Raw genomic sequence first — 24989 nt, forward strand, 5'->3', positions numbered from 1 at the left:
CCATGCAGAAGGTGTGGCCTCCGTAGCTAAGGTTTTGGGGGTGGGTTTGGACCAATGGCCAGGGCAGAGCAGGTGAGCCTGCTTATTGCAGGGACTTCGTGGTGATGAGTTTGCAGGTGAACTGTCCTTTATTAACCACAGCCCCAGATTAAAATTATGTGTATATATTATGAGAGGAGGGCTTCCCTGGTAGCTCAGCTGGTAAATAATCTGCCTGCAATGCTGGAGACCCTGGTTCGATTCCTGGGTTGGGAAGATCCACTGGAGAAGGGATAGGCTACCCACTCCAGTATTCTTGGGCTTCCCTGGTGGCTTAGATGGTAAAGAATCCACCTGCAAAGCAGGAGACCTGAGTTTGATCCCTGGGTTGGGAAGATCCCCGGGAGGTGGGCACAACAACCTACTCTAGTATTCTTGCCTAGAGAATCTCCATGGACAGAGGAGCCTGGCAGACTACTGTCCATAAGGTCTCAAAGAGTTGAACACAACTGAGTGATCAAGTACACCACCATGGGGTTTGGAAGGAGGAAGTGCTCATTCATGCTTTGTTATCCCATCACTCAGTCATATCTGGCTTTCTGTGACCCCATGGACTGCAGCACCCCAGGCCTGCCTGTCCTTCACTATCTCCCAGAGTTTGCTCAGATTTGTGTCCATTGAGCCAGTGATGCCGTCCAACCATCTCGTCCTCTGTTGTCCCCTTCTCCTACCTTCAATCTTTCCCAGCATCAGGGTCTTTTCCAGTGAGTTGACTCTTCACATCAGGTAGCCTAAGTACTGGAGCTTCAGCTTCAGCATCGGTCCTTCCAACGAATATTCAAAGTTGATTTCCTTTAGATGACTGGCTTGATCTCCTTACATACATGCTTAGCATAGGTATTTGGACAAAAGTATTAGGAACCATTATTAGGTATCTGACAGTTCACTGAAGGCCAGATCCCGTAAGAATTGCGGGTTAGATATAGATGCACAGCTTCTATTCCTGAGGCTCCTGAGGAAAGATTAAAAGGGGATTTGGTTTTACAGTTTCAGAAAAAGGACACTTAATGTTGCCAAATCAAGAGACATTGCCTATTTGAAATGAGCCTGGGCCAGTTGGCATTCTTTTTGTGAAACAGTATTTGTTCATCTCCGTAATGGATGCTCCATTTCCTGTGTCCACCAAGAAACACAGGTGTAAAGGGGTTTTTAGGGTCTTAGTTTCACACCTGACATTTAGTCTGAAGGATAGATGGCACCCAAGAAAACTATTCCAGTCAGAAGTTGGGTTTTTGCTGCAAAACATTAAACCAAAATTCATTTTTTTAAAGTGTTGAAGTTTTTTTTTTTTTTGGCTGTGCTGGGCCTTTGTTGCTACAGGCTTTCTCTAGTTGCAGTGAGTGGGGGCTACTCTTCATTTTGGTGCTCAGGCTTCTCATTGCGGTGACTTTTCTTATTGCAGAGCACGGGCTTCTGTGTTCAGGCTTTAGTAGTTGTGGCAAATGGGCTTAATTGCCCCAGGGCATGTGGGATCCTCCCAGACCAGGGATCGAACCTGTGTCCCTTGCATTGGCAGGCAGATTCTCAACCACTGGACCACAAGAGAGGTCCCCCAAATTCATTTTTAAAGTAGCAATAAGCTCTATAAATGGAAAAGAACTTGTGACTCACCTGTAATAGCCATTCTGTAACTCTCCCAGGAGGGCAAATGTTACTGTAACTAATCAGGATGGGGGAGATTTGACACCTGAACACCCAGAGCAGCCAGGAGAGCTGGCTGATGGTACGAAAGGTGGACGTCCAAGTGCATCCAAGTGGCCGTGGGCCATGGGCCCAGGTGATCCAACCTCAGCTGGAATTATCTGGTACAGAATTCCACCACTAGCGCTGTCTTCTGAGACCACCGTGTCCTCATCAGACATGGGAGACTTTTTTCTAGTCCTTCATGCCCAGGGAATCTCAGCTGATGGGATCAGTTCAAGAGAAAACCTTGGGCACAGCCCGTAAACCAGAGGTAGTGGCCACAGGAGGCCAGGCCTCAGGAACCGCAGTGCCCTCCCATCTTGTCACACACACCATCGTGCGGGCGGCTGTGTGAAGGCAGGGGCGGCATCCCCGCCTTGGGACAGGACAGGAGCTGCAGACCCACGCTTGCCTCCAGGGTGAGGTCACTCTGGGGGCAGGCCTGACTGTTATGAGCGCCGTATTTCCTTCCAGGCCACATCTTAATAAATTACAAGACATGTTCGCCTGTGGCATGGGAATGAAGCACATTCATCTTCTTAGAGGATTCACTCTCTTTCCAACCATATCTCAAGTAGAACTGATGGGTCAACTTAAAGAAAATGTTATCACTTCATGGTATCTTTATAAGACTAGTAGTAGTGGCTGCATTTCTGGCTACATCCACTGTCTTCTGATGTCTTTGCTTTTTATCACCTTAGACAAGTCCTGGAGATTTCTGTTTAATGCTAAGATGGGAAAAAGTGAAAAAGCTGGCTTAAAACTCAACATTCAGAAAACTAAGATCATGCCATCCAGTCCCATCACTTCATGGCAAATAGGGAAAAAATAGAAACAGTGACAGACTACTTTCTTGGGCTCCAGAATCACTGTGGACAGTGACTGCAGCCATGAAATTAAAAGATGCTTGCTCCTTGGAAGAAAACTTATGACAAACCTAGACAGTGTATTAAAAAGCGGAGACATTTATTTGCTGACAAAAGTCTGTCTAGTCAAAGCTATGGTTTTTCCAATGGTCATGTATGGAGGTGAGAGTTGGACCATAAAGAAAGAAGGCTGAGCACCAAAGAATTGATGTTTTCGAACTGTGGTGCTGGAGAAGACTCTTGAGAGTCCCTTGGACAGCAAGGAGATTAAACCAGTCAATCCTAAAGGAAATCAACCCTGAATGTTCACTGGAAAAGCTGATGCTGAAGCTGAAGCTTCAATAATTTGGCCACATGATGCGAAGAGCCGACTAATTGGAAAAGACCCTGATGCTGGGAAAGATAGAAGCCAGGAGGAGAAGGAGGCAACAGAGAATGAGATAGTTGGATAGCATCACTGACTCAATGGACATGAGTTTGAGCAAGCTCCAGAAGATGGTGAAGAAAGCCTGGCGTGCTGCAGTCCATGGGGTCACAAAGAGTCAGACGCAACTGAGCGACTGAACAAAGATGGGAATGATGTCTTCTGCTGACTACAAAAGCCTTCGTTATTGGTTTGTTCAATCAGAGTTCCACAGAGAAGCAGAGCGAATAGAGAGAGGTGCATTTATGCACCTGAGTGCCTGGGTTAATGCTCGTCTGAGGGCCTGGGTCATGTGATGATCACGGAGGCTGGAAGCCAAAGACCTTGGCACTGACAGGCTGAGAGAGGTTCGGGATCAAGGTGCTATCTGGAGGCAGACAGTCTTTCCCAGGAAACCTTGCTTGTTCCCTAGGCACTTGACCGCTGGCACTGGCCACCCGGCCATCAAGGCCCATGCTGCAGGGAGCCTGCTTTCCTGAAGCCTCTGCTTGTGGAGTTGACCACATCTGGACACACCTTCCCCACAGCATCCAGATGAGGGGCTGACCACTGGCCCCACAGCCTGGCCAAGCTGCCACACAAAGCACCCATCACAGTACACCCTGTTAGCTGGGCCCTGAGCCCAACTCTGACCCAGCCTCAACTCTGAGTAAAAGACAGCGAGGGGCTTGCTTCTGCTGATGTGAGATCGCTATGCTGTGAGCCACTGGGACGAGCTGACCCCACGGGGGGATGCCGAGTCTTCCATGATGTGAGCGCACCAAGCCCGAGGAATAAAGTCAGCACTGCTGATGTTCTGTGATGAGGAATGGGATCGTGATGAAACAAAGGTATTTTATAGGTACACATATGGCTGTATTCCTAACAGAACAAGGAAATCTCTGTGCCAACCACAGCCCTCGTGTCTGTAACTGCCTCTCCTACCACCCGCTCTGTTGCCCCTTTGCCTCCAGCGAGCAGCTCGGCTGCTGTGGTTCTGACCTGGGGACTCAGGGCTCCATGCTGAAGGGTCTAGTCCTTTAGCTGTCCTGCCTGGGTGGGCTGTTGTCATTTCCCATCGACCCTGAGCACAGGGCATGGTGACACAGATGCCCCAAGGGGTCTCCTGGATCCAGACCCACTGGATCTTCAAGAGGTCACTGCACCACTCTATCAGGCTGCCTACTTGTGGGCAGTGAGGGGCAGGGTGAGACCAGTGAATTCCATGAGCAGGGGCCCATTGTCACGCTTGGTTTTTTCAGAAGCATTGCTATGTAAAGTATCGTGACGCTGGGTGAGGTATTCCCTGAGTCCACAGACAGGAGTTCTTCTGGCAGAAGCATTGCATGTGGGGAAGAAGCCGTGAGTCCAGAATAAGTGACTATTTCAGTGGGAACTTAAAGCTACCCCATCTGCGGTGGAAGTAGTCCCGTGTGATCAGCCTGCTGCCACGGGGCGCTGACCACCCAGAGGGCAGGGCGTGTTGGGGGCTCAGTGCTGGTCTCTGACCGACTGGGCAGTCGGCAGTGGCCGCAGCCAGGAGGCTCTGGTGGGAGGACACCCTTGATGTTGAGCCCACACATCACCTCTGTCCCTGCCACTATGGTCACTTTGATAGGACTGGCGGGGGAGAGAGCTGACTGGTGGCAAAGGACGGGTCATGAGACCCTCCTCGCTGAGGTCATTCTAGGAGCATACACAAGGGACACGAGTTATGTCTGTGTTTTCTGCCTACTCAGAGAAGGCTGTCACGTGACATGAGAAAGCCACTTGTGTAGAAAATGAGGCTAGGGCTAGTCTACAAGACCTGTGCCTGTTTTTATGTGGAAACCTTATTCCTTCAAGAAAATTAGAGATACCAAGGGAACATTCCATGCAAAGATGGAATCAATAAAGGACAGAAATGGTATGGATGTAACAGAAGCAGAAGATGTTAAGAGTTGGTAAGAATACACAGAAGAATGATACAAAGAAGATCTTCACAACCCAGATACTCACAATGGTGTGATCACTTACCTAGAGCTAGACATCCTGGAATGTGAAGTCAAGTGGCCCTTACGAGGTATCACTAAGAACAAAGTTAGTGGAGGTGATGGAATTCCAATTGAGCTATTTCAAATCCTAAAAGATGATGCTGTGAAAGTGCTACACTCAATATGCCAGCAAATTTGGAAAATTCAGCAGTGGCCAGAGGACTGGAAAAGGTCAGTTTTCATTCCAATCCCTAAGAAAGGCAATGGCAAAGAATGCTCAAACTACTGCACAATTGCACTCATCTCACACGCTAGTAAAATAATGCTCAAAATTCTCCAAACCAGGCTTCAACAGTACATGAACTGTGAACTTCCAGATGGTCAAGCTGGTTTTAGAAAAGGTAGAGGAACCAGAGATCAAATTGCCAACATTCGCTGGATCATCGAAAAAGCAAGAGAGTTCCAGAAAAACATCTATTTCTGCTTTATTGACTATGCCAAAGACTTTGACCGTGTGGATCACAATAAACTGTGGAAAATTCTTAATGAGATGGGAATACCAGACCACCTGACCTGCCTCTTGAGAAACCTGTATGCAGGTCAGGAAGCAACAGTTAGAACTTTACTTGAAACAACAGACTGGTTCCAAATAGGAAAAGGAGTACATCAAGGCTGTATACTGTCACCCTGCTTATTTAACTTATATGCAGAGTACATCATGAGAAACACTGGGCTGGATGAAGCACAAGCTGGAATCAGGATTGTGGGAGAAATATCAACAACCTCAGATATGCAGATGACACCACCCTTATATGGCAGAAAGTGAAGAAGAACTAAAGAAAGTGAAAGAGGAGAGTGAAAAAGTTGGCTTAAAGCTCAACATTCAGAAAACAAAGATCATGGCATCTGGTCCCATCACTTCATGGCAAATAGATGGGGAAACAGTGGAAACAGTGGCTGACTTTATTTTGGGGGGGCTCCAAAATCACTGCAGGTGGTGATTGCAACCATGAAAATAAAAGATGCTTACTCCTTGGAAGGAAAGTTATGACCAACCTAGACAGCATATTAAAAAGTAGGGACATTACTTTGTCAACAAAGGTCCGTCTAGTCCAGGCTATGGTTTTTCCAGTAGTCATGTGTGGACGTGAGAGTTGGACAATAAAGAAAGCTGAATGCCGAAGAATTGATGCTTTTGAACTGTGGTGTTGGAGAAGACTCTTGAGAGTCGCTTGGACTGCAAGGAGATCCAACCAGTCTATCCTAAAGGAGATCAGTCCTGGGTGTTCATTGGAAGGACTGATGCTGAAGCTGAAACTCCAATATTTTGACCACCTGATGCAAAGAGCTGTCAGCTCTTTTGATAAGACCCTGATATTGGGAAAGATTAAAGGCAAGAGGAGAAGGCCATCTCAGCCTTCCAGGATGAGATGGTTAGATGGCATCACCGACTCAGTGGACATGAGTTTGGGTAAACTCCAGGAGTTGGTGATGGACAGGGAGGCCTGGTGTGCTGCAGTTCATGGGGTCACAGGGAGTCGGATACGACTGAGCGACTGAACTGAATTGAACTATTCCTTACTGCGTGTGTGTGTTTTGGGGGGTGGGGGGGTGCCCCATATTCCATGTAGGAGGGAGGCAAAGCTACGTGTTTAAAGGGTTAGGCTGAGCAGAGAGCTTCCGGTCGCTGCTGGTGGGAATATTAGTAGAAGATGGTACACACACTCTGGAAGAGAGCCCAGCGGTTCCTTGAGACACAAACCCAGGCAGTCACTCCTGGAGGTCTTTCTTGGAGAGAGGGAAACTCCTGCCCCATGGACTCCAGAATGAGTGTGCAGAGCAGCTTCCTTTGTGACGATTCCGAGTGTGACACCGCACAGAGGTCAGGCGGCTATGGGGGGGACAGGCGTGTCTGGTGCATGGCACCGTGGACAGCAGCGCAGTAAAGGGAGGTGCCTGCCCACACTGCAACAGAGCGTCATTAGAGCCAGGGCGGGAGAAGGACACAGACTGGGTGACACCGCATCTGTTGGTGGTTGTCACACCAGCCTGTCCTGGCCCGGGCAAGCCCAGAACTGCTTCTGGTCAGTGGAGCAGGGCCCCCCTGGGGTGGAAGGACCCGTCTCGGCAGGCTGACGGCACCCCCACCAGAGGGTCCAGGGACCTCATCACAGAACGAAAGTGAGCTTCCCTGCTCATCAGCGGAGGAGTCTGACAGGGCGTCTGCAGGACCAGGAACCCTCGGTGATGTGCCTCATGCACTCACACCCCTACAGGACCCTCTCCCCAGAGACGGGTTCCCCCGTGACCAGAAATCCTGGCAGCACCTCATCAATCCTTGCTTTCCAGAACTCACCCTTATCTTCACTGCACACCTGGGCTGCCCTCAGCCACCTGTGTGCTCTTTGACCCACTGACAGCAGAATCTTTGTGGAAGCTTACTCGGTGGCGAGCCCTGGCTTGTGCCCCGGCCCAGAGCTGAATAAGCAGATGCTCCGTAGGGCGCCCTGGAACCCGGAGGCAGGGCCCATCGAGGAGCAGCAGGGGCACACACAGGGGAGCTGCAGGCAGCTCCCCAGCCTCCTGTGCAGAGAAGCCTGCCTTCCAGCCAGAGAGACACTCACAGTTTGTGAAGGACACTGGCACCTCGCTCCTCTGTGCCGATGGCAAGAAAAGACTGCTGCTGAGGCGAGACTGGAGAACAAGGTCCATCCCAGGGAGAGATGTGGGCCTTGTGGCCCTACTCTGTGCTGGCCTGAGTTCCTGCTCCAGGGCACACGCTGGGAGAGGGTCCAGGGCCTCCCTCCACTTTCGGCACCCCCAGTAGAAACGACCCTAGGAGTCAAGTCGTGGAAGATAAACTCACCCACAACCCATAGGCAGCCCTCCCCTGCCCTTTGGCGTGAGCAGCTCTAGTTAAGCCTTTCCCACACCCTCGAGTCAGGACTGCTCGCGAGGTGGACTCTGCGGCCCTCCCTCCGTCTGCGAGGCGGCCGCTTCTTCCCTGTTAGATCAGCAGCTCAGAGAGGAGCCACCAGGGGCCCCTGGTGACCTGAGTTCACTGGGGTCCTGATACCCCGAGTTCTTCCAAATTTCTGTCCTTTTCTAATCACTCTAATGTGATGATGACAAGCAGGCCTGTGCACATGGTGGCAGCTCTTTAGAGTTTAGGAGCAGAAGAGCCCAGCCAGGCCCTTCTCAGGGAGGAGCAGCCAGGCCAGGGCCTGTGATTTGCAGGGCTGAGGCTGGCCACTCTGAGCTGGTACCCAGGTGGTGTCACCCGACGTTGCCTGGAAACAGCTGTGCTAAGAAGGACATGAGTCCAGGAAGACAACTCCAGTGTCCCTGAGAGCTGGCAGGGCTGGTTGTCAGTGCTAGTGGAAATAACAGCTTAGATCCCTACCTGAGCCTCTGAGATCCTGCATCCCGCTGGCAGAGCCCCTCCCGTGTGGACAGCCCCTCCCCTGTGGTGACCGTCCTGCCGCCGTTTTTCTGGTTGGATGAGGTAGTTTCTACCCATCTGTTTTGTTTAAAAAATTTTCCAGAAATACCTGCACTTAGCACACCTGAGTAGATAAGGATGTGTTTGATCTTCCTTGTTCTATTCCAGAACCCTTTCTGGATGATACCAGGTTTTACAGAGATTTCATCTGAATGTTATTTGATTTAATCTAATACTTTGTGGTGGCCCCACACTTGTTCTACAGAAAACAAGCAGAGGCCCGTTGGAAACGTACATTCAAGGCAAGGTTGTCCTGGTGGAGGAAGCCGAGAGCGGCCCAGACACAACCTAGAGCCAGAGGGCTGTTCTGGCTTCACGCCTCTGCTATCTGCCCTCTGGCCTGACCTCCTCAGAAGCAATCTTAAAGACATTAGTGTTGAACTATAAATTCTGCCGAGTTAACAGGCCTTCCTGCATCAGGGTGAGGAGAGAAAGGAGCAGGTCAGAACGCTGAGTCCAGGGAAAGCTGTGATGCAGTGAAAGCTCAGCGTTTTAACCCTCCCTCATCTCACTGCATTCTGCCCAGTGACTTCTTGCCTGGGGACAAGGGTACCGCCCAGAGGTCTGGTCTGGCCCCGCTCCAGAGCTGGGCTCCTGTGGGAACTTCCCCGGTGCAGGCATCTCTGCCCGTGGGGCTGGGTTACAGCACAAATTCAACTGGTGGTCCATGTGGGGGAGGGGGTAAAAAATAACATGCAGAGGCTGAAGACATGCAAGTGGGCGGAGCGGAAGAGAGAGAAACAAGCTCTCCCAGAAAGGAATGCTCACCAAGGCCCAGAGAGGAGAGGTTTGGGGATAGGATGGGCTGTGAGTAGGGCTGCAGGGAAGGGATAGAGGGACTGCGCTCCCAGGGAGAGAAGAGGGATGTGCATGCCCAGCTCAGCCAATCACTCCCTCCCCAACAGCCCCGCTGCCCAGAGAGAACCTGAGGGAGCCACTCTGTCTGGGAGGCCTTGGGATCCCACCTCCCACTGGGGCTCGCCTGCCGTCTCACCCCCCGACCGCTCTCTCCTGGGGTGTCTCCTGTTGGGGGAAGACGTTTCTCTCCCCTTCTGGGTCCTTCTGGCAGACTTAAGAACTAAATGAGGTGTATCAATAGGAGGATATCGAAGTTTAATAACACGTGCACATGGGAGAGACCCAGGAAAAGTGAATCACCAGGATGGGGGAGGCCTCACCTTGAACACCATCTCTGCTCAGGACACAGAAGGATGCTGGTGGTGGTGAAGGGGGTGGGGCTGGGACTCATAGAAGAGGAAAGAGTTTCACATGGAGATGGGAAAGCGGGTGCTTGCTGAATGCTGGGCCAGGCAGGGACCCTGGACACAGAGAGACGTCTTAGACAGACCACAGGCTCTGCCCTGTATGCACACCTGGTCTCACTGCCATCGCCCAGGGAAGCCCCTTCTGGGAGCTGCCCTCTACCCACCTGCTTCTCGGCGTCAGTGGAGGCTCCTTCTGAGTCTTTTGATTCTTAAAAAGAATCATAAACAGATTATGGTATTTTATATACATGCTGCTGCTGCTGCTAAGTCGCGTCAATTGTGTCTGACTCTGTGCAACCCCACAGGTGGTAGCCCACCAGGCTCCTCTGAGCCTGGGATTCTCCAGGCAAGAATACTGGAGTGGGTTGCCATTTCCTTCTCTATTATATATATATATATATATATATATATATAAAATCATAAAAGGGCTTCCCTGGTAGCTCAGATGGTAAAGAATCTGCCTGCAATGTAGGAGATCTGAGTTCGAGTCCTGGGTTGGGAAGATCCCCTGGGGAAGGAAACAGCTACCCACTTGCAGTATTCTGGCCTGGAGAATTCCACAGACTGTATATAGTCCATGAGGTCCCAAAGAGTCGAACATGACTGAACGACTTTCACTTTTACTTCACATGCCAGAGAGATGGGACTTGGGGCAGCACATGCAGTCCCCTCACTCCTAACCCCTGTTTGTACAGCCCAGTCCCACCAGCGCAGCCGCCCTTCTCCTGGGGGCACTGCATCCACACCCCCCGAGGCAGCCCCCTTGCTCAGGTCAGTTCACAAAGATGTGGGAGATGCAGTCCTTTGTAGGGCTCCCCTGGGTTTCTAGAGGAACCTTCCTTGCCTCTGTTTGGACTCATCACTCTGGATTTGGGGTGTGGCTCCCACTTGGGATAAATAAAGTGAGGCTGGCAGGATGGCAGTTTTCAGAGCCTGCAGGTGTTCAGAGACACAGGTCCGGGGAGCTTGGCTGCTTAGAATATGTACTAGTCGACCCATGGGTGCCGGACTCCCAGCCGCTCCTTGGGGTAGTGAGTGCGGGGCCATTCGGAGTGGGGACCCAGTCTGGATATTTCAGGACTTCCCAGAGCCCAGGAAGTACCTCGGTTCTGACCCATGAGGCCCTGCTCTCACTCGTGACTGAAGAACCCTGTTACCTTCCCAGGGCCCACCCAACTGGTCCGTTTCGGCACCAGGGAGGGCAGCACCCCTCCCTGAGTCCCTCTCCATGGCTCTCTAAGGGCTTCTGGGTCACTCTGTCTCCATCTCCTCATCCCCTGGGGAGACCCATGCAATGGAGTCATCAGCCCCCAGCTTCCCAGAGCTGCTCCAAGCTGGTCATGTAAGCCCCTGAGTTGCAGAACCAAGGGTGGGGGCGATTGGGATACAAGAGTAGCCCTGGGTGCAGAAGGCCATTGCCAGCGTCTGCCTCAGGCTGCTGGAGGGGAGGGATGGGCAGATGCCGGGAGCCTGACACCCGAGCAGTCCTGCGCTGTCAACCGGGGAGTCTCGCCTCTTAGGCTGTGGGGCAGCCGGTCAGAGCTTCACAGCCACCACCCTTCACCTCGTCGTTTCTCAGCTGAATTAAACCATAGCCTCTTATCCCTAGTGAAGGGCATGACCTGCTTTGAGAAGCTACCTGCACCTGGCCTGGCAAGTCCAGGGGCTTCACAGAACACAGGAAGCACCTCTGTTCAGAGCCGTGAGGCCCTTCACGGCCCAGCAGGTGACACTCCTGTTGGGGAAAGACATTCAGGCCTTCTCCTTCCTGTTCTGGTTCTGCTCACAGCCCCTGAAGCTCAGCACAGGGAAGGGGCCCCCTCCGCCACACATGTCACCGCAGCCTGTGGGAAGCACAGCGTCACACTCGCATCCCGTGAGGACTGATGTCATAGAAGAGACAAGGTCTTGGCACTGTTCCTCTGGCTGAGCATGGCACTTCCATGCCCAGACAGTGAGATGCAGCCATGGAAGGGAGGGACACCCATGTGTCACTGGGTGGACTGGTGGCCTCAGAAAGAAGTCTCCAGCCAGCTCTGGTAACCATGGTGATGAGAGGGTGCCGGGGACAGCAGGCAAATGTCTGACTTGTCTTATTTCATCTGGTCCCCAGGCAGCTCTCGCGGGCAGGTCACCCCAACCCCACTCCTCCAAAACTACCTCCCTTCCCATCAGCAGAACAACAGCAGAAGTTCTCTCCGGTACATCATGTCTAGTACCCTGCGTGCAGAGCAACTTTTACAAGTTTTGTCTTCATTATGTTTCCTCTCAAGAAGAAACAACATTTTACATAATAAGTCAGAAAATACCAAAATGTGTAATAAAATGAACTACCGCCAATCCCCTCCTGCACCTGCTCTCCTGAGCCAACATCAGCCATCTGGGGGACTAGATCTGTGCTTCCCCGATGGCAGCAATGCCCCCAGGTCACTGAGTGCGGACTCAATCGGAACATGGCCCATGACCCTTGACCCGTGACCCTGGACTCCTGTCTCAGCTTGTGGAAGCATCCTTTTGTGCACCTGGCAGAATGCACATGTGTGGCTCTGTCTGTGCCCTGTGCTCAGAGGTGGTGGGAAGAGCCTGCCCTACCCACAAGTGCATTTGGTCCTGCAGGTTGAGGTTTTCCTAGGGGGTTGGGGCTGAGCCTTGCAGACCAAACCATGTCCATGTCAGTGCCGCCCACCACACCTGCCCAGCATCCAGTGTATGCCCACCAGCAGCTTTAAATGTCCTGTGAGCAGAAGCGAGGACAAAGGGTAAATCTGTGTGAGAGAAGTGGGGCCATCTAACCCTGTGGATTAATGAGGAACCAATGGTGAAGACGTGGCACTCAGGTTTACTTCATTTAATTAAATGAACTGACTCCCTAAAAAAATTAATGTCACATTTTATAAATCAAATTCCGTTCTCTTTGACTTCCTTTAATTTCAGAGATAATTTTCCATAATTTTAATTGACTTTTAATTGGCAGCAGTTCTTCATTTAAGCTTTAAATTTCTTTTTCCTTTGGCCAAGTTTTTGCATTAACGTTCTAAGGAACAAACCCTCTAGGGACAGAAGCTAACATTTTATTATTTTTAAGATGTTTTACAGTTCTCCTATAATGAATGTATATCTCTTTTATAATACTGGCTTTGAGGTGATTCTTTGCTAGTAGGCTATGACTTTATCTCAGGTTGTGTGTGTGCGTGTGAGTGTGAGTGCATACGTGTGTGTCTTTCTAATGTCCCCCTGGGCTCTTCTGCTGTGCTGACCCAGGTGTGGACCTTGACAGCCTGGCTCTGCCTGTTTCTTTGCCTGCTGTGCCTGGCACAGCTGCCTTGCCTGCTGAGCCCCTACTCCTACGGTGGCCCTTGCCACCCAGTTGGCAGGTGTAGGTGGTGGGAGCCCGACACAGGGCTGGCAGCCCTGCTGATAGGCCTGGCGACTTGCTCTCCTGGGCAGGCTGTGGCTTTGCCAAGAAACTTCCAAGGGGCCTTGCCCACTTGCCCTGGGCCTGTCCTAACTGTGTATCCTTTGCCTTGATTTTATATGGAGCAGCAGCCAGAGCTCTGAGCTGGGTGAGACCTAGCAATGGGCACAGTCAGACCTCACCAGGGATCGAGAGCCCCTCCCCCTGGTCGCTGCCAGGTCTCATGCAGGCCCCTCTCCACTGGGCATGCATGTCCTGGCTAACTCACCCAGCAGGACTCTCTGGCTATGATGCCACCAACGACACAGCTCATGCCTGGAGCCCCTGTCCCTACCCTGGTGCCCACATGGTCCAGCGGCCCCATCAGGGTTTGTCCAGAATTCAGTCCCTGTGCTCTGAGAGCCTGGCTGGCCCAGCAGAGCAGCAGAAAGGGCATTCAGCCCTCAGTCCCATGGGGTGCAGGCTGAGCCAGTGATGCCCCTCCCTCTGTTGTGGATGGCACCACGGGCCACTGGCAGGCTTGGGGACCCATCACGTGGATCTTAATTTTATTCACCTGTGTGTGCTTGCACACACATACACACAGACACACATGCATACACATGTGCACACATACACATGCATACCCATGTGCACATGCAAATGTACAGGTACATGCACACATGCGCACATACATACATACACATACTGGTACAGTCACACATAAGCACATACATTTACACATAGGCACAGACATTCACGCAGAGGCTCGCACATTCACACAGGCACACACATACACTGTTAGATTACTTTTAGAGTTTTCATCTCCAGATCCCACTGACCACTTGATAGCCAGTGGGTTTTTACCAGAGACCCCGCAGTGTTTGGGGGTCTGTTGCCAGCCTGGCTCCCTTTCCAGAGCCCCCAAGTGAGTGCCAAGGACACTCTGTGCACCTGAGCCAGTGCCATCCCCCTGCTGGTCTCACATTAGGAGGCTGTCATCCAGGGAGTCCCTTCCTCTGCTTGGTGGCTATCTGGAGGGTAGCAACGCCTCCAAGCCAGCTGCATGGCGCCCCCTGGTGGCTAGCTGACCAAAGCTCTCCTGAATGTGTCCCACATTGTCATCTCTTGGTGGATGCTAATCAAGGCTGCCCTGTGCCACGTTGCCCCCATGCCTGCTCCCCTCCAGGCTGGGGCTTGCCCATGCCAGCCGTGGTGTGCATTCAGGACATCAGCTCCAATCCTTTCCATCAGTACCAGTGCTGGGAGTAGAGAAAAACTTCAGATTTCTTCATACTAAAGTGTTATTGACTTAGCTTGAGGCACACATCCCTGCTAAGTGCGCTTTATGGTGATTTCAGCACCAATGACTCCCCAACAGCTGGGGTGGAAAAAGGAGTCCCCATCAGGCCACTGTGGGGTCCAGCTAGCCCCATGACCCAATCAGACGCTGTGGTGGCCATCACTGACCCGGGGCTCCGTGTCAGACTCAGAGTGCCACCTGTTTCACACCACACCCCCTGCCAGCTAGCTAGTCCTCATCTCATGTCAGAACAGTCAGTTCCAGGATAGCTGCCAAACTCTGGACACCAAGGCCAGCACATTGCCATAGAAGCACCTGTGTGTGTACACATCTTCCTCCTCCACACACCCTCACTCATACATGCACACACATACGTGACACACATGGAACTCGGCTCCCCGTATCATAAAACCACAAACAGTGCTGTCAGGGCCTCCAGCTGAAGGTGTGTGGGATACTCAGTACTAATGTGGAATAACCACCCCCTCCCGCTGCAGGAGACCCATGTTGCCCTCAGCTGGTGATGTTTCCAGGCTGGGGTGTGGTCCTGAGATGGGGGTCCTGCGATCAGGGTTCCTGAGAGCGGGAGTCTGGAGGGGGTTCCTGAGGAGGGGGTTGTCGGGTTGGCACCTCCAGGTCTAGGCCTGTGCTGGCGTGTCTTCCACATCTCAGGAAAGGAAGGAAGCGAGATGGGAAAGCTTTCCATCTTCGCTGTCCTCCTCTAGGCAGCTTTACTTGACCAGGACCAGAGTCTCCTGACAGGGCCACACTCCTCACTGGAAGCACTCACCCAACTTCATTTTGTGTGTCTCTAGAAAGACAGGAAGAGTGGGCTGCTGAAGCTGCTGGCCGGTGCATCCACCAGGAGGAAGTCGCGCTCCCCGCCATCCACCTCTCCCACCCATGACCCCCAGGCAGTGGACGCCTCGCTCCAGGGCGCGGTGGGGCCCGAAGTGTCCTTGCTGTCCATCCACGGCAGGGCTGGGTCCTGTCCCATCGAAGGCGAGATGCAGGGCGCCTTGGGGATGGAGCCACTGCACAGGAAGGCAGGCTCCTTGGATCTGAGCTTCCCGTCACCGACCCAGCCGGCCGCGTTCTCCACAATTGCTGTCCGCCCTGAGCCCAAGCCACTTCCCAGAGAGAGGTAACGGGGGTGAGCTGTGTGCTTTCGGGTCTGGGTGCGGTGGTCTCTGAGGCCTGGAGCCACTTTGGGGAAAGGGACGATGGGATTCTTGGGGAGTGAACCTGCCTGGTGTTCCTCACTGTCCCAGAGACTCAGATAAAACAGGAGCAGGTCTCACATTCTGAGTCCATCTGCGACCCGAGTTCGGATTTACAAGGAAAATCTGGTAGAACTGAGGTGTTCAGAGTCCAAAGAGATGAGCTGCACCCCTAGCCCCACTGGAACCTGGAGTGATCCCACCCCAGGCAACTCTTCTGGAAGCCCGGCCCCCTTACCCCAGATTGGCTCAGGGTTAAACTATATGACATGGCCAGTATTTATCTGTTTTTCACCAAAGCCAGCGATTTCATAGAGTTCAGCCCAGAGTTTCTGGATCAGGGAACTGAGTTCTCCAAGGCATCAGGTGGAAGGGCCAGAGGTCAGCGTCCTCTTGTGTGAGCAGGCCCATTTGAGTCATCGGTCCTTAGAGAGCTTCAGACAGGCCGGGGGCCTGCAGGGAGGAAGTATTTTCCTTTCTGAGTGCCTCCTCCTCCGAGAGCTGGTAAAAGGAGGGGCGTCTCCTGAGAACATAGTCCCGGTATCTGTCAGAATCCTTCCCCCACTCAGCCACACTGACCAATGCCAGCTCTTCCGTGTGACCTGAGACACACCTCACACACCATGTACGCCATAGACACCATGTACACCAGACACAATACAGACACCACACACACAGCATGTACACCAGACACACATGTACACCAGACACAATACAGACACCACACACACAGCATGTACACCAGACACACATGTATATCAGACACGACAGACACCACACACATCATGTACACCAGACATGATACAGACACCACACACACACCATGTACACCAGACACTATACAGACACTGCACACACCATGTACACCAGACACACATGTACACCAGACACAATACAGACACCGCACACACACCATGTACATCAGACACACATGTACACCAGACACAAGACAGACACCACACACACAGCATGTACACCAGACACGATACAGACACCACACACACCATGTACACCAGACACACATGTATATCAGACACAAGACAGACATCACACACACAGCGTGTACACCGGACACGATATAGACACCACACACACAGCATGTACACCAGACACGATACAGACACTGCACACACCATGTACACCAGACACGATACAGACACCACACACACCATGTACACCAGACACACATGTATATCAGACACAAGACAGACATCACACACACAGCGTGTACACCGGACACGATATAGACACCACACACACAGCATGTACACCAGACACGATACAGACACTGCACACACCATGTACACCAGACACACATGTACACCAGACACAATACAGACACTGCACACACCATGTACACCAGGCACACCATGTACATCAGACACGATACAGACACCGCACACACACATCACCTACACCAGACACGATACAGACACTGCACACACCAGGTACACCAGACACTATACAGACACCACACACACCATGTACACCATACACAGTATAGACACCGCATACATACCATGTACACTAGACACAATACAGACACCACACATACACCATGTACACTAGACACAATATAGATACCGTACACACACCATGTACATCAGACACAATACAGACACCGCACACACACCATGTACATCAGACACACATATACACCAGACACAATACAGACACCGCACACACACCATGTATACCATGCTGCTGCTGCTTCTAAGTCACTTCAGTCGTGTCCGACGCTGTGTGACCCCGTTCCTGGGATTCTCCAGGCAAGAACACTGGAGTGGGTTGCCATTTCCTTCTCCATGTATAATCAGACACAATACAGACACCACACACACACACACACACCATGTACACCAGACACAATACAGACACCGTACACACACCTCCTGTACACCAGACACAATACAGACACCACACACACACCATGTACACCAGACAATACAGACACCACACACACATACATGCCACACTCAACCTCACACACTACACACCTGCCTTTCTTCCTCCACTTCCCTTCACCTTGGGGCCGCTCTCCCACATCAGAGCCTTCCTTCTTACACGAGACCAGCCCAGCTGCCTGTGATCTCTGCAGGGGTTTGGCCCTTCTCCAAGGCCCACAGCTGGGCTCCTGGAGCATCTCCAGTCAGGGTGACAGGCCCTGCAGGTGCTGAAGCTGCCCTCACGTCTCCGAGTTCTTTTCTTCTCAGTTCTCTCAACCTCCAGACTCCATGCAGGGCTTAAAAGACCCTGCTGTAAAAAATCTTGGGAGTCTCTGAGTAACTAGAAAATTCAGGGACTTCCTCCCATTCGCTGACAGTCCCAGCTAATCTGGGTGTCATCCCTGGGGCCCCGGATGCCCTCCTGCCCAGCACCCTGCACAGCTCGTTAGTGACCAGCACTGCCCAGCGTGGCCCTCACCCTGTGCAGCCCTGCGCAGCCCTCAGGATGCCATGTCCTGGCCCAAACAGGCTGGAGCCAAGGACGTGATGACAGCAATGTCACCTTCAGGCCGGGGCAGCTCACCTGGCCTCAGGCCACACTCCCAAAGTGTGGATGAGGGGCGCTGCCGCTGGCCTGTCTGGTGCTGCCTGCGTGCAAGCCATTTCTCCCTGACGGTGATGTCAGAGGAAGGACCTTTAGGTTGAGGGTGCTGTTGAGGGAGACTGCCCAGGTGTGTGTGGGGGAACCATGGGGAGCACACCCAGGCTGGCCAGGCTCTCAGGAGGAGGCCTTGGGAGCCAGGGTACTGCCCTTGCGGGAACCTGCCTTGGGTGGTCTGCAGCACCCCAGCCTCTGGGCGGTGCACAGGGAGTTGCATTTCTGGACATTGCTTGGGGATCAGGAAAGCTCTTGTCCGCCTGTCCTGCTGGGGTCGGCTGAGCTCCGGCCTGTACTCCCTCCCCGTCCTCCTCCTATGCACCACCGTCCGCCGCCTAACAGCCATGTCACCCAAATGAGTGCCTTTGCTGTTTGAGTCCCAGTTCCCACACACAAGATGAGGATGACGGTGCCTGGGGGTTATTATATTTGCAAAGCAGCTGAATCAGTACCCAGGAAAAGGCGAACAAATTTGGTGTTCAGTTCCTAAGTCATGTCCGACTCTTTGCAACCCCATGGACTGCAGCACACCAGGCTCCTCTGTCCTTCTCTGCCTCCAGTGTTCGCTCAAACTCATGTCCATTGAGTCAGTGATGTCATCCTCTGTTGCCCTCTTCTCCTCCCAGTGAACACCAAGGGCAAGGACAACCATAACAACACAAAAGATGACGTATTGTGACAGTGTCGTGTGACATCACGTACATGACAGTGAGTGAGATCATGTGGAGGTGGTGGTCTCCCCCCTTTGATTGACAGTCCTTCATGTTCACACGCATAGATGGTATGTCCTCACCTCCCACTGGCCTGTCAGCTGTCAAGTTCTGTTGGGATTTACAAGTTTCTTGCCTTGATCTCTTGTGGGTCATGATAGGTGGAATAATGGCTCCCAAAGACATCTCTGCCCTAATCCCCACACCAAGGATAGGATGGAAGATAGACCAAGTAGCTGACCCTAAAGTGGAGAGGTCATCCAGGCCCAGGTGGCCCGTGTGACAAAGGAGTCCTCGCAGGCAGACAAGGAGCTCAGCTTGCCGTGCTGGCTTTGAGTCAGAGGAAGAACAGGAATGCTCCTCGGGAATGCTGGGAGCTTCTAGGGGCAGGAAAAGGGGAGGGGACACAGTCTCCCCGAGACCCTCAACTGTGTCCCTGTGAGGTTGTGATGAACGTCAGGCTTTCAGAACTGCCAGATGTGTACATTGTTATGTGCTGTCTGTGGGAATCTGTCAGATGCCGCAGGGACTCTAGGCCCATGTAGACCTTCAAGTGTGGTGTCCAGCATGTATTTTTACCATTTCCAAGGTCTGGTAGGACACTGCTGTGATGACCACAGTCCCTACCTGGGACCCCTCGTCCTCACCAGGGCCCCTCATGTGACACAGAGGATGCCCCCGACCCCACATGCCAGGCAATAGCGCCTGCAGCAGTCAAGTGGTTCCTGAGCCCAGTCTGCAGACTTGCTGTGTGTGTCTGATGCACGACACCAGGACTGTGCTGTGAGCTGCTGCCCTGTCCGTTCTCTTGGCCCTTCAGATCTGCACTTCAGCATCTTGGAAGGATCAGGATGGAATCCCGAATGCTCATCTCATAGACAGTTGGTCCACATCATCCATCCAGACTCTTTAAATCACGGGATTGCTCAGAAGCACTAAATTAATTTTTTTTTTCAGTGTTACAGCTCTATTTATTTAGATAATAGCAGGAAAATCCATCTTTGAGGCGTGAGGGCACGTCGATCCAAAGACTCGAAGAGAAGATCGCCCCATCACGCGGGGGAGAGGGAGGGAGCAAAAGGGGAGAAGAGGGCTTTGGCTCCTCTTTTTATATGTTTTTCTGTCCCTGGGCCTGTCTTATGTAAATTGGGCTTAGGCAGGAGCATTGTTTGTTTTACCTGAGGTTCTCACCGGTCCTCAGACCTTCCTTTGTTCTATTTTCACGGGCTTTCCCTTCCAGGTCTTTTAGCCACCGCCATTTTGGACTCTTTTTCCCTATTCTAACTACCTAACATTCCCCCCTCAAGAGATGGAAGGCCCAATTCTTTGGGAATAGGGGCATCGAGGTCTCTCTGGCTACTTCCTGCTGAACTGGGATGGCGAGGGGCATTGGGCCTCCCCCTCTTGCTAGTCTCAGGCCTCAGAGTCCTTATAGTGGTGTCCATCTAAGGGTGACTGATGTTTTCTATGGTTGGCTGTAGTTTTACCTTTGTTGAACTGGCGCTGCATGTCATAGCTTGACCTGGCGGCAGAGGCTTAGCCTCTATGATCTCAAAATTGGAGACTACTGCATATCCGGCTCTTCTTTTTCCATTCAAGACAAACCTGCTTCCGTCAGTGTACCAGATTTCTTCAGGATTGATCAGAGGATCTTCTGACAATCCCTCTCGGGGTTTTGTCCAGTGGTCCAAGTTTTCTCCGGGCTTCCTTTAAGACCCTAGTATGTTCAGGGTCATCTAGTTATCAAGGATGCATCTCAAGGGCATCTGCCGGGAAGTGGACTGGTTATTTCCCATCCTAACCGGAGGTCTGTTGGAATCTGAGGCTGAGCTGCGTGGGCTTTCTGCTGAGTTCGGTTTTCGCTGCCCCGATTTCCAGCACGACGGGCCTTCCCCTGCGCTGGGTTTTCTTCACGTTCCTCTTCTACCGCAGGAGCTTTGCTGAGTTAGGCTCCTGCTGCGCTTGGCCTCTTCCGCGAGGAGGTTGTTTCAGCCAGGTTTTATCCCAGTCACGGCACCATAGATGTCACGCGAGTGTATGCTCCTCAGTTCTTTGTCTCGTCACAACAAAAATTTGTGGAGTGACGGACATTAAAGCCCCTTGGCGGGTCACAGCTCTCGGAGGACAGGCCGTGTTATAGCTCTTAAGTAAATCAGTGTTACAGCTCAGTGTTACAGCTCTATTTATTTAAATAGCAGGAAAATCCATCTTTGAGGCATGAAGGCACGTCCAAAAGACGCGAAAAGATCGCCCCATCGTGTGGGAGAGAGAGGGAGGGAGCAAAAGCCTAAATTAATTTTTAATTACATTTTTAAAGTTGCTTGTTTCACATCTGGCAGTTGAGGCAAAAGCTAAAACTTGTGAGAAATGATCTCACTGTGTTCTTTCCTTGGGGGGTTGGAAGGGAGTGGCAGGTGTCTGCAGAGGAGAAGCCCATGGTGGCTGGAAGCCACGGGGGAGGTGCCGGTCCTGGTGGTCATGCAGCCTGGGTGCTAGGTGTGGGAGACGCCATCTGCATGGTGTCGGCTGACCTCACACTGCTGTGTCCCAGCAGCCGCCCGTCCTCCTCCAGGGAGTGGCCGGCAGGCAGCTGCTCGCAGATATGCCAGGTTGGGAGGAGCTGTCACCCCTTCGTCACCCTGAAAGGGACCAAGGTGGAAACTGGCCCCAGCTTGCACACTGCAGGCACCTGGGGAGCTGGGCCGGCCTGCTCTCTCAGCACCAGGGCCTGCTCACCAGCCCAGCCAGCCCAGAGACCCCCTTTCTCTCTGCCCCTGCTTCCACCACCTGGAGCCGGCTGGGACCTGGGTTTTCTCTGCCTGAGCATCTTCCCCAAGCCCCACACCAACTCCAACCAGACAGGCTGGCCCCCAGGCTGTGTGCAGCTGGTTGAAGGAGGATGAAGTCGGCCTTAATGTTTTCATTCAGCACCCTGGTCCTTAGACATCTGCGGGCAGATTCTGAGGAACCTAGTTCTCTGGTCCACTCCCCCCAAAATCTCATCCAGTGGGCCCAGGGTGCCCAGTCTGTGAGCCTCACTTCTAGAAGAGCTGACCTGGGACCTCTTGCTTTATTACATCCTGATTCCTCCAGGTCCAGGAAATAATACCAGGTCAGAGGCTCTGTGGACAAAACCCCTTGAGGACCCTGGGGACCCCCAGCTGCCAGACTCCTTCAGGGGCCCTTGGTGTGGCTGTGGCTGATGGGGAGGCAGCGCCCAGGGCACGGTCAGGAATCTCTTCCCTTTCCCAGCCAGGCAGGGAGGAGGGGGTGGGCAGCCCTCCTGAGAGAGAGGGAAGGGAGGGCCCAGAGCTCCAAAAGCAGGGGGTGACTGGAGAGAAGGGGTGTCACAATCTGCACCTCTGGCCCAGGGAGGACACCTGGGGATTTGTGGGACTTGTGGGGCTGGGAGAACAGAGGGTGGCCTGGCTGAGAATGGCTCTCCCCAGCCCAGCCTTGGCCACTCCTTCTCTGCCGCTGCTCACAGAAGGGGTGTGGGCCAGACTGAGCCCAGGAGCAGGAGGTCCCTGTCCGGGTCACCTGTGGGCCAGACCAGTGGGTGGAGCTGAGCTGGGAGGTGGAACCCTGGGGCTGAGGTAGGTCTGGAGGGAGTGGGGACAGATGGAAGCACAGGTCCTCTTCCCAGTGTGCTTCTCGTCTGGTTCCAGCCCAGGAGGGTGGTATGGATGGTGGGCTGGGGGTGGAGGTGGGGTGGGGAGAGATGAGGAGCATGGTGAGGCCCAGGGCTTGGCAGGTCCATCAGGGAGACTTCGCTGACCCCCCATGCCCAACCTGTGGTGTCTGCAGTTTGCAGCCAGTGAGAACAGGTGCTCTGATGGCCACCAGATCACCCAGAGTGGGATATGCAGAGAGCCCTCAGCCCCCTGCCCAGTCATCACCCCCAGAAGGGCAGTCGGCATGGGGCCAGTGGGACACCAGTGGGATGCCTGTGTGACCCCCAGCTGGAGGGGTGCGACCAGCAACTCTGCTGGGCTGGATGGCAGGGAGGCCAGGTCACAGCCATCTGCCCTCATCCTAGGGGTGCTTTAGAAGGCTGGTCCTCAGAGCTGCCTCCTTGAGGCTTTCCGGGCAGGTGTGGAGTGCAGACCCACCCTGTGCCCTTGGCCAGGCACAGCTGTCTCAGATCTGGGGAGCCCTCGGGGGGGAGGGGGGCCACCTGCTGAGGCCTGTGTGTCTGTTCCTGATCAGAGCCCAGGCACTCAGCAGGCAGAGGCTCCCACAGCGGAGACCCAGGTGGATTTTATGGCACGTTGGTCCAAAAACAGGGGCGGGAGGCCCTGGAACACTGGAGATAGTGGGCTGCTCACTCACCCCGGTGTCTGTTTCCCCAGGTACCGCGTGGTGGTCTCATACCCTCCCCAGAGCGAGGCAGAGATCGAACTGAAGGAGGGGGACGTGGTCTTCGTGCACAAGAAGCGTGAGGACGGCTGGTACAAGGGGACCCTGCAGAGGAACGGCCGCACTGGCCTCTTCCCCGGCAGCTTCGTGGAGAGCTTCTGAGGCCGTGCCTGCCCCCCAGGGACGGAGGTGCAGGGACCCTAGGGGAGCAGCTGCCAGAGGCCCCAGTTCTTCCAGGCAGGCAGCAGGACCCACGCACTGTGGGGTGGTTTGCTCCCAGGACCCTTCTTGCCCTCTACTCATGGGGCTGACAGGGAGCACGGGCCCAGCGCATTTGGAGGGCGTTCTCAAGGCGGCTCCGGGCTTCCTTGGGTCTGGACTGCTCCTCACCCCATCGATACCTCAGGCACCACCACCGGGCCCCTTAGCATGGTGCCCTGGCCCAGGTCATTATCGGCCAGGTCCCTGAGGCAGCGCTCGGCTCCCGCGGGCGAGGTGTACACAGTGCTTCTCGCCTGCTACCACTGTCCTGCTCTCGTGCTTCTTTCTTACACCTTTTTACTACAAAGCTGTTAGACTTTATAAATCTCTAACAGGTCGTACACTGCCTATTTTTCATACATCTGGTGCTGCCTTTTTGTAAAACTAGTCAGGACTTGGTTGAAAAGATCTCTGGGGAGACAGCAAATGGGCAGAACTTCTGCAGGCAACTTGTGAGCCTGGGGAGCCTGATGTTCACAGCCTCGGTCCTCCTAGGGCTAGAGGGGCCTTGGCGTTGACGGGAGTTTGGAAAAGCCCGTCTCTTTAGCCCTCCCAGTGGCCCTTGCCGCGTCTGGAGATGTTCTGACAGGGCCGGCAGTGAAGGAACAGGAGGGGGGACCCCAGGCCGAGAGGCCCTCCTGTGACTGTAGAAAGGAGACCACACCTAAGGCTTCCACTGTCGAAAGGTGTGCTGGTCACCACAGTTCAGATTTGCCACCCTGTGGAGGTTTCACCAAATTTCCTTTCCATAGATAACCACTCTGTTCTCAGTGCAGACCTTGGTCTTGAGACCAGAGACACAGGGCTAACCAGGGCCACCTGGGGGCCACAGAAGCAGAGTCAGGGGTGGCAGCCATGCGGTGAATGCGGGCTTTGGCTGGGAAATGCTTGGCACTTTGCACAGTCACACACACGCACCCGTTGTTTCTGTTAGACACAGATGTGTGTGATTTTGGAGGAACGAACTGATGACAAACCACGATGCCTGTGATTCCGAGTCTTTAAATAAAACTGAACGTGGAGAAGTCTCGTTTCTGGATGGGGGAGCAGTCAGGTGGGGCCGGGCCGGGTGGGAGCTAAGCTTGCAGAAGACCCCCATATCCCCTCCACTTCCTGTGGGCGCACAGCCCTGCCACCACCAAGAGCCTCGGAGTGGGGAACCTGGGGTCTGTGTGGTAGGGTGGTAGGGCGCTGAGGGGATGGGGGCACCAGACAGCCACACCCGGCACAGGGAGGAGTCCACTGCTGGGCCAGCAGAACTGAGCCTGGGTGGGCGTGGCATCTCTCGGCGCCCTGCAGGGTCTTGCCTGCTTGGAAGGGCAGAATGGCTTTCTATAGGTGACGCTCCTCCCTTGCTTGCAGGAAGCCTTCATGCCAGGAGTCATGCATGTCCTGTGGGCTAGGGGC

The 24989-nt window shown here is 53.4% G+C and overlaps 1 protein-coding gene across 1 annotated transcript in view; it reads left to right on the forward strand.

The window, feature by feature from the left end:
- Nucleotides 1-24597, forward strand: part of SH3RF3 (SH3 domain containing ring finger 3) — a 155589-nt gene extending 130992 nt beyond the window's left edge. Inside the window, exons 9-10 of the mRNA XM_065927319.1 lie at nucleotides 15244-15572; nucleotides 23315-24597. Coding sequence (XP_065783391.1) covers nucleotides 15244-15572; nucleotides 23315-23483 — 498 coding nt within the window. The 3' untranslated portion in view covers nucleotides 23484-24597. The remainder of the gene's footprint in view (nucleotides 1-15243; nucleotides 15573-23314) is intronic.
- The last annotated feature ends 392 nt before the right edge of the window (nucleotides 24598-24989 follow it).

This window comes from Muntiacus reevesi, chromosome 3, assembly GCF_963930625.1.
Source record: "Muntiacus reevesi chromosome 3, mMunRee1.1, whole genome shotgun sequence".
Lineage (NCBI taxonomy): Eukaryota > Metazoa > Chordata > Mammalia > Artiodactyla > Cervidae > Muntiacus > Muntiacus reevesi.